This window comes from Sphaeramia orbicularis, chromosome 21, assembly GCF_902148855.1.
Source record: "Sphaeramia orbicularis chromosome 21, fSphaOr1.1, whole genome shotgun sequence".
NCBI lineage: Eukaryota > Metazoa > Chordata > Actinopteri > Kurtiformes > Apogonidae > Sphaeramia > Sphaeramia orbicularis.
This window is the reverse complement of record NC_043977.1, coordinates 25677058-25696083: the sequence shown is the minus strand read 5'-3', so window position 1 is coordinate 25696083 and position 19026 is coordinate 25677058. Positions and strand designations below refer to the sequence as shown.

At 38.6% G+C, this 19026-nt stretch overlaps 1 protein-coding gene across 2 annotated transcripts; it reads left to right on the top strand.

The window, feature by feature from the left end:
- The first annotated feature begins 2285 nt into the window (after window positions 1–2285).
- On the top strand, window positions 2286–19026 carry gja5a (gap junction protein, alpha 5a). 2 transcript variants are annotated; one of them, XM_030124220.1, is made up of 3 exons: window positions 2286–2451; window positions 2724–3223; window positions 17570–19026. In XM_030124220.1, exon 3 carries the CDS (start codon window positions 17659–17661, stop codon window positions 18808–18810), a length of 1152 nt encoding a protein of 383 aa, XP_029980080.1. In that variant the 5' UTR covers window positions 2286–2451; window positions 2724–3223; window positions 17570–17658; the 3' UTR covers window positions 18811–19026. The 2 variants fall into 2 exon arrangements, with proteins under 2 accessions (XP_029980080.1, XP_029980082.1); XM_030124222.1 differs by lacking the exons at window positions 2286–2451; window positions 2724–3223 and adding an exon at window positions 12934–13194.

Here is a 19026-nt window from a genome sequence, read left to right as displayed (position 1 = left end):
ATGCTATTCAATACCAACTTTTTATGGAAAATAATAGATTTGTATGTAACTGCTTTGTAACCTCCAACATTTTGATCAGTTACTGTAACAACAACTAATGACAATTACATTTATTTGTATGTTATTTAACGTTTTTAATCCTTTCATGCATAGTGGTCACTACAGTGGACAGTTCTTCTCCAGCTGTTCTCTTATATATTCATGGCTTTTGTTGTTTTAGTTCCATATCAGCCAATACAGTGAACACTTATGCATCATCCCATCCACTGCAATTCATACTGTTACTATAATTTTGCTGTTTTTGATAAACCTGATCAGCAGTAACATGCTTTAAATCAATTGCTAATTGTTATTAGACTGTAATTAACAGTTTTCTTAATCAAAAAGTTGGGGTTTTTTGCATATTATCTCCATGAAGTTAGTAATAACAAGTATTAGACTATGTTAAAATGTGAGAAAACATCAGATTAGCTGCATGAGAAAATGTTTTTGTTTCATAGTTTTTCTTCTTCCCACTTCTTTTAGAGTGTAGATGAATGATTTTGGAATTTTGAATTTGCATGTATTCTGTAAATGCTCGAAAAAAAATTAAAAAATGAATGAATGCATGACTGAATGAATAGTTTTCACACAGTATATGACTTCCTTATGATGGGCTTTAAATACATGTTTCTTTGCTTCAAAAATTAAATGAACGGTGTCCAGCTGAGTGGATGTTTTTGTAACTCCATGAAAAAACAGTTCATTAAAAAAAAAATCAATTGCATTGTTTTTTTTATGCCTAAACAGGATTAAAAACACTCAGGAAAAAAATGTCAACTAAGGTTCTCAAAATTCATGCATGAAAGGGTTAACTTGTATTGTTAGCCTGTGATGAGGTAAAACCAGCAGAAACAACACAATTTTTTCCTTCCTCTTTTCTTTTCAGCACTATCCTCTCTGAGTTTGAGGCTACAGTTCACTGTGATATTCTCGGTCCGTGCAGGCTGCCACTGGTGGATTAAACAGCAGAGAGTTGAAGGGTGTATATGAGTTTGTGATGGCCATTCAGAAGCACGTGTCCATCGAGCCTGGATTCCCTCAGATGCTGGGAAGGCATGGCTGAAATGGCTTTGTGTCAGGAGTAAAAAAAGAAAAAAAAAAAAAAAAAAGGCAGGGGTCAGGCTGGCAGGGAGGGTTACACTAATGCACCCTGGCAGCGTGGGCTTTTTCCATCAAGTACAGACACACACACACACACACACACACACACACACACACACATATATACAGTATGCTCACACACACATAAACACATGCAGTTGTTGTCTCTTGTTCTTGATCTTGCCCTCGTACAGACACACTCCCCCTGGCACGACTGAACAGCTCTAAGTGAGGAGATTAGGTGAAGTCGTGGAACATCATTTATTTATTACAAATCACTTCATGCTGTTATTCTGTGTGAATGTCGTTCCACTTCTTAATCCATCCTGATGAGCAGCACAATGGAAACATCAGAGTAGCCTTTAAACTTGGGAAGGCTACACAAGGAGGAATTAGCGATAGATTTTCCTTCCCTTCAAACACTGGACTGACTGCTGCCTAGGGGGATGTTAAGTGCTCCATGTAATAAAAAAAAACAAAAAAAAAAAAACTTGGAAATCACAGGCAATTCTTTCTAGTGACCTTTTCAAAATCCACAAGGGCATTAGGTGTTTGAGTTTTATCATTATTCTATATTGAATAATCATACAGATCAGATACAGACAGAAAGATTTAACAGCAAGAAATGAGAATTAATACTCGTAAAGCATTAGAAATATCTGGAGGAGGAGGAGGTGAAGCAGGTTTGAGGTTGCAGGGTCACAGCTCTCCACCACAAGTCTTGCATGGTTTGTCATGAGATCCTTGTCGCGAAGTTTCCACTGCTGTTTATACTTAGAAAAACTTTTTCTTTATCCCGTGGTGAGAGGGACAGTTGTTAGTGGTGAATTGAGCTTTTCAGATCTTAAGCATCACACAAAATGAAGCCTGTGAACAAAATGAGAAATAACAGAGGTCTTTGACTGCTCCAGAGTAGGTATTTGACAGTGAAATCTAATGTGAAAGAGAAGGCAAATTAATGACAAATTAAAAGGAAAAAACAAGTATTAAGTCTCATTTGTTCATACAAGCATATTAAAATTACAGACTGTGTTCTAAGTGTGTGTCCTCGCTGGTTGACTGCGGCCATAAAAACGACCTTTGAAGGCATGTTGGCCCTTCACATGAAACTATATAATGCTGTGTTTGTCTGCAGGCAGGCTGTGGAACAGAGAAATACTGGTACTCAAACCACATATGACAGAAGAGCAAACTAAGAGGACGTGCTTTGTCTGTGAGTTTCTGTCCGCATCCCAAACCTCAGCAAGTGATTTCATGTTGAACTGGGACAGAAGAGATACTAGAAAGAAGAAGACAAGAACGAAGCAGGTATTATATTTTCATTAAAACACTGGAGGTAGCACATGAGGTTATGTTTCTTAGATCTTCAGATTTACCCCGGAAGAAAAACACTATAATTTAGTTTTATATAAATATGTCAAGTTAGGGCTAATATTACCTTTTTAACCTTCTATATTTCATTCATCCTACCTCATTGATTTTGCTAAGAGATAATCAACCTGTATAAAAAGAAGAGTTAAACATTATGATGTCATTATGAAGTAAAATAATGTAACTTTCCTATGAATCTTTCATTGTAGGAATTTCAGCATGGTTGGAAGTGTGCCCAGCAAAGACAACCAAGCTGTAAACTAAAAGAACTACAGAGTAAATAAGAACACTTTGGAAGTTTACTTTGAGCGGAATTGCCATTGATCCCAGAAACAATTCCACTTCCCCTCTTGTTGCCGAAGAATGCTTCCCAGCAAAAAATAGAGCACCAGGGATGTAAGAAGAAAGGGGGAGTGGGGGGAGGAAGACGAGGAGGAAGAGGAGGAGGAAGAGGAGAGACAGAAGGGAGGGCCGTGGTGGGAAACACTCTGTCGTGATGCCCCTGCTTTTCTTCTCATGCCCCCTCCACGGACGTACAGTTTGGTGTTGGGACGACACTGAGCTCAAGCATCGTCCACTAGAGCCCAGAAGAACAAGGTCCCAGCAGAGCTCATCTGTTCGTCTCTGCATCACCACCTGACCCGAAGGACAACTCGTTTCAACAGGACAAACCTGCTTTCAGCACACCTTGACTGAGGCAAAACAGCAGGTAGGTGATCCAATAAGCAGCCGATTTTTACGTGAAACTTTTGTAGACGGAAGTGCAGATTCTGTTAAACACTGTGAGCATCCTGAGTCATAACGGCATCATCAGACTGTCTGAGTGGACAGATGATGTTGAAGACACTGTTTCAGAAAGACTGGTTAATAAAGGGGGCAGGTCTTTTATTTTCTTCAGCTTTTTTTTGGGCTTTTTCCACCTTTCCCTCTGGCCTCCTCTCTCATAAAAAATCAATAGTTAAACAGCGTGAATCAGGTTTTAATCTCGGAGTCAGTGGCAGCATCTGCAAATCACATGAAGTCTTTAAAAGTTTCTAGGAATCCTGATTTTATCTGATCATCTTCCAGAGCGTCTTGTTTCTACACTAAAGGAATAGGAACAGTAACATTTTCCTCCTGTTAACAGAAACCAACCAAGTTACCATTCAGATGTCATTTCTGTTAATCTGGATTTTACAAATATAATAATAAGGTGTAATAATGAAATGTGCACCCATTGTAGTGACTCTAGAAGAGACTGATCTTGAAAAAGTTGTTTGACTGAGTTTACTCTTTTATAAAAACTGTTATATCCATCCAGAAAAAATTAATACGAGTTTCTGCCTGAATGCTGATGAGTCTGTGCCGGTGTGCTTCTGTTTGACAGTGAAGACACATAAAGAATAAGCAGCAGTGTTCCTGCACAGTCATAAAAACGATGTAACATGTCTAAACTAAACATTAAACATTAAACTAAACATGAAAAGATACCTCACAGGAACAGGAAAAAGTTAGACTGACTGTTCACATTAGTATGTCAGTGTTGGTGAAAATTAAATTAATCTATGACTATTTTACAATAACAAAGATCCACAAAAGCTATTAAAATACACCAAACCAGCAAAACATGCAACCTCAAAAATAGCAGCCTTTTTATTTTGGAGTCTATTGGTTAGAATTTTCCTCCCTGAAACACCTTGCAGCTATGTGTGCAGAGTTCCAGTGTAATGCCATATGCAGCTAAACAATAGATCATAACAGGCCTGTGGGTCTGTGTACAGTAGTGGGCAGATGAAGAGCCAGACAGCCATGTAAGGTAGCAGGCAGCACATCGGTCCGCTGGCTTCTACCGCCGTGACTGATATATGGAGGCAGAGATCCACACTGGCCAGTAAGTGGTAGCAACAGGTGACTTATTTGAATGGGAAATAATCCTGAATCAGATCCACTTTGTCAGTCATACTATCCTGAACTCACCCCTGCACAAGGCCAATACGGCTAAACTTAAACATGCTCATCCTTGATTGTAATCCTGGCACTCATGGGAGAGATATGCACGCCACCCATGCGGTCCAGCTGTTGCAGTCTGAGACGCACCCTCCACATATTAATGTTAATAGTTGACATACGAAAGTCATGCCTCTTAAACTTAGACACATACAGTCATGGAAAAAATTATTAGACCACCCTTGTTTTCTTTATTGTCTTGTTCATTTTAGTGCCTGGTACAACTAAAGGTACATTTGTTTGGACAAATATAATGATAACAACAAAAATAGCTCATAAGAGTTTAATTTCTGAGCTGATATCTAGCCATTTTCCATGTTTTCTTGATAATAACCAAAATCACTTCAGTTCTTACATCAATATCTATGGCATTGTACTGACAAAAACAGTGCTTTTAGACATTCCATATTTTCTTTTCTGTCTGTTTTAGTCACATGATACACACAGGAGTTAGTGCTTGATTGCATAACCAGAGTTTTTGATGACTTTTGATGGTCTGATAATTTTTTCCGCGACTGTATGTACAGATACGTCTTAACTAGAGGCCATTTGTTTTCATTAATCATTCCGTGTTATGTAAGTAATAGCATAAAGCACAAAGGGACAACTTCAATCACCCATAGTGTAAAAATAACATCACTGAACTGGAGTATGTATGGCATCCTGTATGAAGTGACTGATGAAACTTGTATATGAATGTATGACAGCAGAACAGTTGTGTGGTTGCTGTGACATATTTGTCATGTGCCGCTGTTGTACTAAACGATGCGGAGCTGTCACCACACAACCTCACAGAGCGAACTGCTACTTGGGTTACAGAACTTCTGGTACTATTTGATAACGATCACGTGCCACAAACAGATTTAGGAAAAACATTCACAAGAGTCGTAAAAAATATATGTTTAAATAAGCAACAGCATTTCCACAGGGAAAAGTGTAGCGCAATGCCAATTGTAGCTTAAGAGACAGCAAATGTGACAAAACACCGAGATATATGTGTGGAACGGAAGACTGGTAAAAGAAGAACTGATTGAACCTCTTTATTTTTGTAAAAATGAATAAGTAAAGGCTCAGAAAAGTACAAAAATAATATATTTCATCTTTTGCATTACCATCTTTTTACTTGTTCGTGTGTTTTTTGTGGTGTTACGTCCTCAACTTGCATCTTTTTAGTTTTATGTGCCTGATGAGCATCAAAGAAAAAACCACAGGATCATCTTTTCTATCATTTAGACTGAAATCAGTGTAGATGTTGTGAAAGCACGCAATAATACTAATATTTTTTGAAAACTAAAAAGCTATGAGCCCAGAAAGATCAGAAAGTACTGATATTTGCGTTACCATCTACAGAGTAAAGGTTTTCAGAAAAGTGAATAATTAAGTCCAGATACAAGAAAACTCTGCTTAATTACAGAAGAACTGTTTATATTTATAACTTCCCACCTCCCAATGCCAAATAATAGATCAGTGACCTCTACTAATATTAAAAGTTAAATAATTATTTCTATTCTCTGTCCTGTATTTAATTTGACATCTCTGATATCAAGTGATAAATGTAATAAAACCATAATCCACTGTTAATACAACTTTTCATTTATGATCAAGTTGAAGCTATGTTTAAAGTTACGGTAAAGAACGTCCACCTGCTGATACAACTGTTGTGAGCATACAACAAACTGAGCTTTTCTCAGTGCAGTTCGACGGTTTACATCTCAGTTGTCAGGAGAAAACATGAACATAATCCAATCAAAGCTCATGCACTAAACCACTGAGGTTTCTGTTCCGCGGAAAATTTAGTTGCATTTAAACCTTTAAGTAGTTTTTGCTTCAGTTTTGACAAATTGACGTAAGCCGGGATCACACACTTGACGTACTAGGTCATCTTGACTTTGGCAAAAACACAGCAGACTATTGAATTATTGTGACGGGAATTTACTGTGTGAAGTTTCCAAAATACAGTCAAACAGTCCAAATATTTGACATATATCCATGTAATGTGGCTCATACTGGGCTCTTCACTGTGTACATTAGGACCCACTGATGTGACCCTGTGTGGTCAGATTGCTCCCTCTAGAATCTGTCAAATAATGCTAACATTTTTTTCTAGAAAATAAATGCGTTTTCCCTCCAATACATTACTTTCAAGTGATGCAGTTTAAAGCCACTGTGTTGAGATCCAATGTGAGATTACCAGTAAATGTAAGTTATCTTCCTCTCAGACCACTGCACTTAATGCACAGCACCGTGTAAAGACTTTTCTCCCACTGATGTAGTCTAAACATGTCCCATTAAAAGGAACCCAGCCAAAGACATATGTACCTCCCATCTAGGCAAAGCAAGGCAAGTTTATTTGTATAGCACATTTCAGCAACAAGGCAATTCAAGGTGCTTCACACAGGACATTGAAATAAAAGAAACAAATAGAAACACATTTAAAACATTATAAAAGAAACATGTAAAAGGTGATTAAAAACAGCAAGTAAGAAAACAACACATAAATTAAAAAAAAAAAAAAAAAAAAGAATAAAATAAAATAAAATAAAAATAAAAACACACACATATTAAAGTAAGAGTTGCAGTACAGAGTTTCAAAAGAGAATATAAAAGAATATAAGAATATAAAAGAGAATAAAAATGTAACTGAACGTGTGTTTATGAGGACGGTGCAGAGCAGGTAGTGGATCCTCATCCTCAATGAGGATCCAGACTCTGTCCATCATGGCTTAATGCTGAGAGGTGCAGATCACCAGAGGAATGTTTAAATCAACCCTGCCCCCTGTTGTTCCTGGTCAGCGGACACACAACAGAATGAGAGAGCCCAGTACAAGGGGATAATGGAAAAAGGCTGGCACAGAGCTTTGACAAACTCATGAGCCAGTTCTAAACTTGCGGCTGTTTTCTGATATGAATGTCAACAACTCAGGGTTACAGCTTAAGGGTATTACAGGGAGTAAAACTGAGCTCCACACTGTTGTTTTAAGACGTTTAAGTCACATTCAGCGGTCATATGAGAAGACGTAAATCTGAAATCATTGCTCGCGGTGCCACCTTAAGACAATAAAACACTGATGATCCAATAAAACATCTAACTGGTTCCATCATGAGGCTTTCACTGCCATCTAAGCAAGTGCAGATCCTGCTCCACAGAGAATTTATAGATGTTAAGTTGCAGAGGAGAGCGTTTATTCAGGACAATAACGCAGCTCACTAGTTGCTCTCTTTACCTTTTTTGAGCGAACTGACTGCTGTCCAAACCAGCACAGTGTTGTTCATGAACCTCTGCCTGGAAAGTCAAATACAACCTTGTGCAGTTCATCCAGCCTGAGCCGACACTGAAGTGATGGAGTGACTGTAGCTTTTGGCTGCGGTTCATGCAGAATTTTCTCTCTTAGTTTATCATAATAACTCTCCAACACCTAGACTTTGTTTCCGTGGATTGCTTTTCGCTTGCTAACACTTTATAAAGGCACACATGCATTTGTGGAACTGTAAACTGGAGATGAACCTCAACATTAACCCATAAAGACCCAAACATCCACCGTTGACCAAAAACATCTACTGATTTAAACTGTTCATCCACTAATCCTTAATCCAGTGATTTAAACTTTGGCTAAAATCAACACAAAACTGTAACCATAATAAGGTGCCATAGCTTATTTATTTTTTCACTATTGAATTACACTCAGGGCTTAATCTTTTTAAAGAAGCTGCTATAACTACAGTAGGGCCTTTTAAAACTATTTATATTCGCTGTTTAAGCTTTGTGCAGATTATATTTTTTAGAATACATTGTTATTATTCTATTTAAAGCTTTATATTATATTGTCATATTTTTATCTATGCTTCATTTTTAAATGATCTGTTAACTGTTTTATGTAATGTCTTGTTTTTATATTCTGTATTAACTAGGGATGCTCCGATACCAATACGAGTATCGGGCATCGGCTCCAATACTCAGTGTGTGTACTCGTACTCGTAAAAGTAATCCGATACAAATGCACCGATACCACTTACGGCTGTGTGACATTCACACTTCAGTGCAGCAGGTAGGAGGAATAATGTGTGGGGAGTGTGAAGAGTGTGGAGATTTTTCAAAATAAATGACGGTGATAAAAGTAACGCTGACTGCAAGTAACGTTACAGACACAAACAGATACGGACACAGCGTTCTGTCCGTCCTTTGCGTACATTCCATCCATTTTCCAGGTGTTGGCGGATGCGTACCCAGTTGGAGAATACCAGCAGGAGTACGGAGCGGTGCGAACCGCCGCCAGCGGAAGTGAAAATAAAACCTATCACTCATTTCTCTTTTCTCTACCTGCTGAAGCTAAGCTGTCAAACCTTACCAGTGAAAACACTGCAACATTAGTATCACATTAGTGTTACCTCTGTCGTCTCCATGTTTGTTTTTACTGACTTTCTCCTTCTTCTTCTCAAAAAACTTTACTCTTCTTCGTGGTATTTGTCCAGTATGGTTAATTCAGAACGGCGCCCCCTGGTGGACTAATTGACAAACGCTCATTCCAACACATTAAATGTCAGTAGCAGCACTTTTTTTTACCAGTCAGGCTAATGACAACGACAATAAAGCGCATTTACAAAAGGAACCAACAACTGCAATGGGATTATTAAGTACTCGTATCGGCACTCGGTATCGGCAAGTACTCAAATGTAAGTACTCGTACTCGTACTCGGTCTGGAAAAAAGTGGTATCTGTGCATCCCTAGTATTAACTGTTGTCTGTTTACCTACCCAAGGACTACAGTTGCAAATTAGCTCTTACCTAACTCTGGTGCAATCATGTGACTGCACAATGTCCCTGTCAAATAAACAATAAACTAAACTAAACTAATCCTATCAATACATGTAAATAATTGGTGTAAAATACAGTTTGTTGTCTTTTCATGACCTGCTCAGAGGCTCCATAGTGAAGGTGGAAACACTCTCATCTTCTATGATATTTTTTCACCAGTAAACCCCATGGCGTTTAATAAATGACAGTGGATGGACACACTTGGTTTATGTTCAGTTAATGATATATTTTACTGAAAAAGTCACTTATTCATCAGTTTTTTTTCTGTTTTGATATAATAACCTTTGACTTTTCTCTGAGCTTTTATGAACATCTACATGATCAGTCAATTAAACATAGGAAAATAGATGACTTTCACTGGAAAAAATGCAAAATTCAGAGTAAAATATCATAACAAATGAATGGTGATAAATCACTTGGGAAAAATTTACATGGAGAAAAAAAATCATTTAGGAACTGCCACAAAAGTCACACTGGGTCCTTATAGGTTAAATATTATAACTATTTGTGTAAAACTAACCCCAACCCAGACCTAAACCCTGACATTTCTCAACCATATTTAACAATTTATATTAAATATCCCCCTAATGGGAACGAGTAATCAGGTTTGTGTCACTATAATGTCAGAACAGCATGGACACACAGATACAAAGACATGCACAGACTCAGAGATCACATCCAACGCTTTGGTAAATGTCAAAGGGAAATAAACCACGGGTGCGTAATACCCTATTTGCGCAGTTGACTGTTCGGAATACCTCATAACCAGATTGTCCATTACTTCTTCATTACTCTGCCATAGAGATTATAAACAAATATGACAGCCATGACGGTCTACAGGCAAACCAGACAGCCCAGCAAAGGGCACAATGTATCATAGTAAATCCCTGGTTAGTGCCAAGCGTCCAGAAACATGAGCACAGGTGAAAGTAATGACAGAAGGGCTTTTACAGCAAGGACGCTCACTACCCCCCCACCCCCCCCCACCCCCCAACGCCAACTCCTTTTAATACCCTGTTTCTTTTGTTCTTTCGGAAATCATTTTGTTTGAGATGACTTCCTCTGAGAATCCATGAACAGGAAGACGTAGCAAAGGAAGGAGACAGAGACTAAGATCATTGACTTTCCTTGTTCTTTCTGAATTATCCGCCTTGTTCTGGAAACTTGCCAAGCAGCATAGTGTGCACAGAAATGAGCCTGTTAAACTACATATTACACAACTGTACACTGTGAATGTTAAATAGTGTAACCCACTTACCATAAGTGCGCACATTTATAATTTTTCTCGTAATTGTTTTTTTAACTGAAGCTACAGTGGATTAATTGTGGTAACTTCAAGTTTTCTCTTTCAATCCCAAATTCAGACAGTCGGTTAAAATAACACTTATGTCTTATCAACGCCACATTGTTATCAGATTAGTTTTTTCCCTTCAAAGGTTATATTATAGGAAACCTGTCTGTGATGTGGGTCATTGTGCAGCAGGTTCAGAGGTCATTAGGTGTTGTGTTATGTTACAATTTCGTGGAATAGATGCCCATGTCAACCATTAGAGCTAAATAATACTAGCTTTATCCACTGTTTATGAGCTAACAAGTGATATTAATACAACAACATAGATGTTTGTACCTTCTACTGCACAGGTGTCAAACATGCGGCCCGGGGGTCAAATCTGACCCACCAAAGGTTCCATTCCGGCCCGCAGGATGAAAGTGCAAAAATGAACCTGAACAGTCAGAGGTTGTCAAAATCATTTTGGTTCAGGTTCCACATACAGACCAATGTGATATCAAGTAAAAATAACAACACAATACCCCTAATTATTGACAACTACAAATTTTCTTTGTGAAAAATGATGTGGGAAAAATTTAAGTGAAAAAATAACATTACACTGTGAAAATATTTACATTTACAAAACTATTCTTTCAAAATACAATGCAAATAAATACATAAATAAAAACAAAGATGAACAACCCGAAGTATGCAATTTTAACAATATTCTCCCTGTTACTAAATGTTTTGTGCATTTGTAGATCTGCTGTGATCTGTAGTTGTGTTTATAATAAGAGATGTAATACTGTAGAAATTGTTCAAATTTTAGTTCCAAACTCCAAAATTTTAACAATTTTATGCCTGTTACCAAATGTTTATGTAACATTGTGTGTAATGCACATGAATAAATAATAAGTCGAGGCATACTATTGCTAAAATTGCACTAATTTTTCAAATGAAATTTCTGTTTTTTCAGGTTATTCACATCTTTTTTGTAAAATGTAAATATTTTCATAATTTAAGTGGGGGTTTTTTGTACTAAAATAAAATGAAAAACTTGGATTTGTCATTATTTATCGGTTATTAAGTCATTATTTTACTGGTCTGGCCCGCTTGAGATCAGATTGGGCTAAATATGGCCCCTGAACCAAAGTGAGTTTGACAGCCCTGTTCTACTGCATCTGACAAGGAAAATATAGAGTTCAGACTAAGACTCAAGCAGTCCAAAGTAAATATAGAATATTCAACATTAAAAGACCAAGCTCTAGGAGTAATAGCATGCTACATCGGTTGATAGTTTACATTAAAGTTAGCTTAGCTCTGTTTTTAGACAGGAAACAGCCACAGTAAAACCACAAATAGCCTCAGGTTTCCATACGGTTTATGGTTAATAGCTGCACTTAAGATCCACTTTGCACCATCCAAACAAGATCAACAAACAGCAATAACATAATAACATAAGATGGTAAATTTATAACTTCATAAGCATCATGATTAAATCAGTAATGGAGAAGAAATGCTACCGTTTCAGCATCAAACTTCCTTCTTTTAATTTAGAGTTCTGGACGGTGGTGAAAACAATGGCAGTGCTTCTATCTTCTATCTATTTAACACTTTGGCTCTGTCTAAATGTTTGATATAACATCAAAAGTCAAATATCAAAAGGGAAATATTGCATATTTAATGTAAAAATATTACATACAGCCTCTTTAATAATAGGGATAGAGTATTATTCACACAAAACCTTGACAGTCTTCATGTAATGGAACCTACTTTAAAAAGCTGACTTCATTTACTAGAAAACAATAAACCTTTTTTGGGATATTTGAAGCACATAACTAACGTTTTTTTTTTTTTTTCTTGCATCTTAATTTATGACACCAACTGCACTGGTGGTTTAATAATTACTGTCATGGTCTGAGGTTAAATCACAGACCCACACAAAGGTTCCTTTCAAATGAGTCCAGGGGGAGATGTATTGTTAGCACAGGTGAGGAAAGCCTGTTGTCACTTTGAGCTGATAAGAACATGGTCACTTTAATTTGTTCTCTACCTCCTGTTATTGTGCGGTTCTGAACTCTCAGTCCCTTCCTCAAACTTTCAGCCTGGTTGTGATTTACTTCCAGTAAAGATCATGAGCTTTATCCGTGGAAGGCTCGGAGCCAGTTTCCTGAGTGGACAAGCTTCGCTGACCAATGATCCAGCTGGTCCCCAACTGTGACCAGTATGACGTTACAGGGTATTAGGTTAATTCTGGAAAACAAGTGTCACATCACAAACTTTCCTCAGCCATGTGGATCAGCCTTGGGCGTGGATAAATGCTGAACATTTGCTCTCCCACATTTCTCATTTGGGTGTTTTCCCGCCTCTCCATGATTAATACAGTTAAGTAAAGAGCGCTATCATGTAATTTTCACTTTTATTACCATATATATACCTCACAGAGAAGGAGTGGGAGGGAGAGACAGACGAGGGGACAGATGGTCATGGTCATGTAGATCATTCTCTCTCAGCCTCAGAACCAAGGAGCAGCTCAGAGCACACTCAAATTATCTCTATAAGGAATGGAAGCAGCCACTTATGGATTACACTCAGCAAGAGATGACAGGTGGTAAGATACAATATTAAGTCCCTGTTTGGCTTATTTACGCTCTGGGATTGTAAAGGTGATATTCTGCTGTATATGCAGATACTTTTCAGACCATTAAATTAACAATTTGTCTCCACTTTTTGAAGAATGTATACGTTTTTAACAATTTACCCAAGTAGGGCAATAAGTCCAGATGTGTGACGTGTTGGAAAAACCTGTCACGTTGTTATTTCCAGTCCTCTTATGTAGTATTTCATCCTGCTTTGATCTCTAATGGTGAGGTAAGAGCAGGAAGTAGACGAACGTACATAGGCCCTACAGCATCGAAGAGTCGGAGGTCGCCCGTCAGTGGAGTTTGATTGGTTTTCTTGACCTCTCAATGATGGGGGTCGTTTATGGCACTCATAAAGCTGTCCAGTGAAATGCCTTATAGGGTCATTCTGGACTGAGACGCACCAGGCTGACACTGCCATGTTTGGGTCTCACCCAAACTCTCACTAACGCTGAGGTCAAAGTGTCTGCACACACACTTAGGCTGCGTCCACACAGTCAGCCATAGACCTCAACTCTGATTTATCGCTCACATCTGATTTTTTATTCGTTATTTTTTAATGCGTCGTCACTGTCGGAGCACAGGTGTGTATAAGTTGTGCATATTAAACTTTACATTTAATATAATATATGTAATAATTAGTGTTTTTACGATTATTTATGATGTTTTGGATTCATTTTACAGCTGCATTCATGTGTCCTGTACGTTACATTTTACTTTATAGCATGTGAGTGACAGGCTCCAGCGCAGATGGTGAAAAATGTCCATTTAAAGTGACATAAAAGTCAGATGAATTCTGATTATTGACACTGAAAATGAGCTGATCTGTACCATGTATGAAGACGGCTCGTTTCAAACTTGAAATGACCAGATTCTATGTAATTTGTTGGGTTCACACAGTCGCAATAGAACAGATCTGAGTCACGTATGAGTGAAAATATCAGATTTGGTTCACTTAGGCTATCAATGTAAATATAGCCTTCCATATGTAGTCCTTAATCAGATATAGATCTAATTCTATTTTAATGTGACCTCAACATCAAGTTAAAAGTAGATTAATCATGACTCTGCACTGGAAGGAGTAACTCACAGGCTATAAAGTAGTTCAAATGAATTAATGCAAGTGAATGTAGCAGTAAAATTAATCCAAAACATCATATATATTAATAAAACACTGACATGGACCTTTTTACTGCACAAAGAGTATCAGTAATACTTTTATTTAGGTTGCAAAGTAATGCTTTTTTGAGTGAATGCACAACTTTTACATGTAGTGGAGGATGTTAACTGTGTCGTTTTACTAAAGACAATGATCTGAACACATTTAACTCCACTATTTTTGTGCATGTGGCTCACTTCAGGACTGTGGAAAAAACACAAAAAAATAGACCTGAGGTGTAAATCAGTCTAAATACAGATGAAGTAGCTCAGAGCAAACTTAAAAAGACCAAACTCCATGTGTTTTGCGCTGTTTACATCGTCATGAAAAAACAGATCTGAGTCACACGAGTGAAAATATCAGACATCCGTGTTTTCCTGTAGTGTGAACGAAGCCGTAGATGGTGTCAATCTGAGTGACAGTCTGAGATAGCAGCATGTAGGAGGGTTGCATTTCAGGACGGCAGACATCCAGCTGCCGCGGTGTTGTTGTGAGTGGAGTCTGCTGATGATCTGCCATGAGCGATGGAGTCCACGCAGCCCACGCCGGGTCACAGAGCATGAAAAGGACACAGTCTCCTAGCTTTGACTTGCCCCGTGGTGGCCCTTTACCCTGTCTGTCCGCCATGCATAATTTGAGAAATGGAGGGAATGTAAGCACACATAGTGTAAAAGTGAATCATTTTTCTTAAAACAACTTCAGTATTTACTTTTACATGACTCATGAACTTCCTCTGCCTCCGTCTCTGTGCCTTGTCTCTCTCTCTCTAATGGGAAAATGGATGTTCTCATGCCACAGAGTCCAGTCCTCAAGCAATTCACAGGCACAGACACTATTTTTATGCATACGATGCCACTCAAACAGGCAGGTCATTTCATTGCCAGGAATATACAGTATAGAAGTCCTACCGTCAGGGTGTGAAGCATGCTCTGCTTAAAAAGGCAACAACACGACACGACACACAATGTGAGTCACTCAAGTGTTTTTTAATGCAACAGACATATTTAATGAAACCAAAGAAAAGAAGATTCAACCTTGTTAAATATTAGTCAGAAATCTGTTAGATTAACTAAATGTTTGACAGAGACTTCTTTTGATTATAGATCCACTAAAGTTTTAGGTCGGGGTGACACTATGACACACTGTGGGTGATTGAAGTTGTCCCTTTGTGCTTTGTACTGTTACTTACATAACACAGAATGATTAATGAAAACAAATAGCCTCTAGTTAAGACCTATTTGTACATACAGTCGCGGAAAAAAATATTAGACCATCAAAAGTCATCAAAAACTCTGGTTATGCAATCAAGCACTAACTCCTGTGTGTATCATGTGACAAAAACAGACAGAAAAGAAAACATGGAATGCCTAAAAGCATTGTTTTTGTCAGTACAATGCCACAGCTTTTGATGGAAGAACTGAAGTGATTTTGGTTATTATCAAGAAAACTATGGAAAAAGTCTAGATATCAGCTCTGAAATTAAACTCTTATGAGCTATTTTTATCGTTATCATTATATTTGTCCAAACAAATGTACCTTTAATTGTACCAGGCATTAAAATGAACAAGAAACTGAAGAAAACAAGGGTGATCTAGTAACTTTTTCCACAACTGTCAAAGGTCTGCAGCCACCTGAAGGGTTCACTGTGGGCCAGAGGATGAATTTACAAAGTACAAAAATTACAGACATTAACGGTCAAAGGTGTCACTGAGTCTTAACAAGTTGTTTTGATCATAAAATTAAATGCTATATTTTTCTGTTCCAGGTGCCTGTTACTAAATGTTTTGTGTCTTTGTAGATCCACTGTGTTCTGAAAGTTGTAAAGCACACGTGTAAATGATAAACTGAGGCATAGTTCTGTTAAAATTGAACTTATTTTTCTAAAGAAATTTCAGGTTGTTCAAGGATGTTCATGTTATTCATATGTTTTGTGACAGGGTGGCTTCTAAATGTAAACATTTTAAAATTGTAATTTTAGTTTTGCACTAAAACAAAGATCAAAATTTAAGGTCATTATTTAAAGGTTATTATGTTATTCTTTTCCTGGTCTGACCTGCTTGAGGTCACATTCTGCTGTATGTGGCCCCTGAACTAAAATGAATCTGACGTCCATGCTTTAGATAAAGTTTTGTTAGATTGACCCAAAATCATCTTTTTGTACTTTAATGATTTTTCAAGAAATTAATTCTAATAATTTTACTCATGAACATCCTTGTTTGCAAGATTTATAGAAACACCACAAACAATAAAAATCATAATCATAATAATAACTTTTTAATAATTAAACAGAGAAAACAAGAGTAAATAAATGTATTTACTTTTTCATAGTTAAAAGTTTCAAAGTATTATATGATTCGATTTTTCCTACTTGCTTAAAATTCAATCAATAGCTCATATGAATATGTTTAATTTCACTTTGTGTTTGATTGCGCTACTTTTATATTGTTTTGTTAAGTAAATGTAATGTTTATTTAGTGACTAAGTATTAGTTCAGAGTACAGGGAAACTGGCAGGAGCTCTTAATAAGTTATGAGTTCCCCTGAACTTTAGGAGAACTTTAAAATATTTCTAATATCCTATTCTTTCCCCCATAGTTACTATTTTTATGTATCTGCATCATCATGAATTAGACATGAAATTAGAGTGCCGCTGATGTATGAGTCACATGTGACTCTTGTTTATGCAAGTAATCACCAATAAAAGCTAAATAATTAGTAATAAATAAGTAAATAAATAACAAGCATAAATGTGTCTAATGTGTGTTTTTTTTTTAGAGCAGGAATGAAAATAGGGTCTGATTTGTTTTTTCTTTCAAAATCCACAAATGAACAGCTATTTCTCATCCATATTCATTCATTTTCCCTCTTGCCTTTGTGAAACAAAAAATATATATTTTTTTTTTATTAGGCATATTTTCTATCAGCAGTAAAATGTACTGCAATTATCATCCTCGCCTCTGTCATGCATGAAGATGCAAAGCAGCTACTTTTCATGTGTTTTCTTGTTCTTATTATTCAGATTTGTATTAATGGGAATGGTGAATAAAAACCAAATCAAGTGTTGCATCAAAAAATGTTAACAAATTGAACCCTCTTGAAAGTGCCTGTTTATATTTGTTGATAATGACTGACTGTCCTCTCATCTCTTTTCTTTTTTTCCTTCTGTTTTCTACATCTTCACCTCAGTTACTTGACCTTTTCACCTCCTCTGCACCTCCTCTCTGGGCTCCCTCTCTAGTCTCTGTCACAGGTGTGTGTTCGGCCTTTGAGCAGTGATGGGGGACTGGAGCCTCCTGGGGAATTTCTTAGAGGAGGTCCAGGAACACTCTACATCAGTCGGGAAGGTCTGGCTCACCGTGCTCTTCATCTTCCGGATCCTGGTTCTGGGTACAGCGGCCGAGTCCTCCTGGGGGGACGAGCAGAGTGACTTCCTCTGCGACACCCAGCAGCCCGGTTGTACCAACGTGTGTTATGACAGCGCCTTCCCCATCGCCCACATCCGCTACTGGGTGCTGCAGATCGTCTTCGTCTCCACGCCCTCCCTCATCTACATGGGTCACGCCATGCACACGGTGCGCAGGGAGGAGAAGCGACGACGGCGAGAGCAGGAGGAAAGAGAGGAAAGAGGAGAGGGAGGTGGAGACCTGGAGGGGGAGAAGGAGTATCTCCAACAGAGGGAGAGTGGGAAGGACGTTTTATCTGAAGTGCCAGGTCGGATTCGCCTCAAAGGGGCGCTGCTGCAGACGTACATCCTGAGCATCATGATCCGAACTGTGATGGAGGTGACGTTCGTTGTGGTGCAGTACCTGATTTATGGGGTTTTCCTCAAGGCGTTGTACCTCTGCAAGTCCTGGCCCTGCCCTAACCCTGTCAACTGCTACATGTCCCGTCCCACCGAGAAGAACGTCTTCATCGTCTTCATGCTGGTGGTGGCCGGGGTGTCTCTGTTGCTGTCCGTGTTGGAGCTCTACCACTTGGGCTGGAAGAGCATTAAGAAGTGTGTACGCAACAAGGTGATGCAGAGGAACAGCCACAGAGCCGTGACAGTGTCCGTGTCCGCAGCTTTGGAGCCCAACAGTCCACCGCGGCCCTCGATCTCCTGCACCCCACCTCCAGACTTCAGTCAGTGCCTGGCAGACCGCACCTCCATGAACCCCATGACCTCCATGGCCTCTCACCCCTTCAACAACAGGATGGCGCTGCAGCAGAACTCGGTCAACCTGGCCACGGAGCGCCATCACAGCTGCGACAACGTGGAGGATGACGAAGACTTTCTGAGGATGAGGTATGAGCAGGCACCTACAGAGCTGCCCAACAGCTGCTCGCCTTCACCTCTGATGCACTCCAGCTACATGAGGGACAAACGGCGCCTGAGCAAGACCAGCGGGACCAGCAGCCGGGCCCGACAAGATGACCTGGCAGTGTAAGACTCTGGTCTAAGGGGGGACATGAGAGTCAAATAAGGGACAGCTCAGTTTAAGAGGACAAAAACCTGAGACTGAACAAGACTTTTTTCTGAATGAAGGTGTTGAACGTGAGCACAGGTTAACTATGCAAACTCTGGCTTCGCTGCTGGAGACTTGACTGTTGAGGATTGACTACTGTAAATGTCCAAGACAAAAAGAGACTGAGATCTGTGAAAA

Bases quoted from the DNA above. Each gene is read 5' to 3' on its own strand.
- gja5a (XM_030124220.1), top strand. From the start codon at position 17,659: ATGGGGGACTGGAGCCTCCTGGGGAATTTCTTAGAGGAGGTCCAGGAA.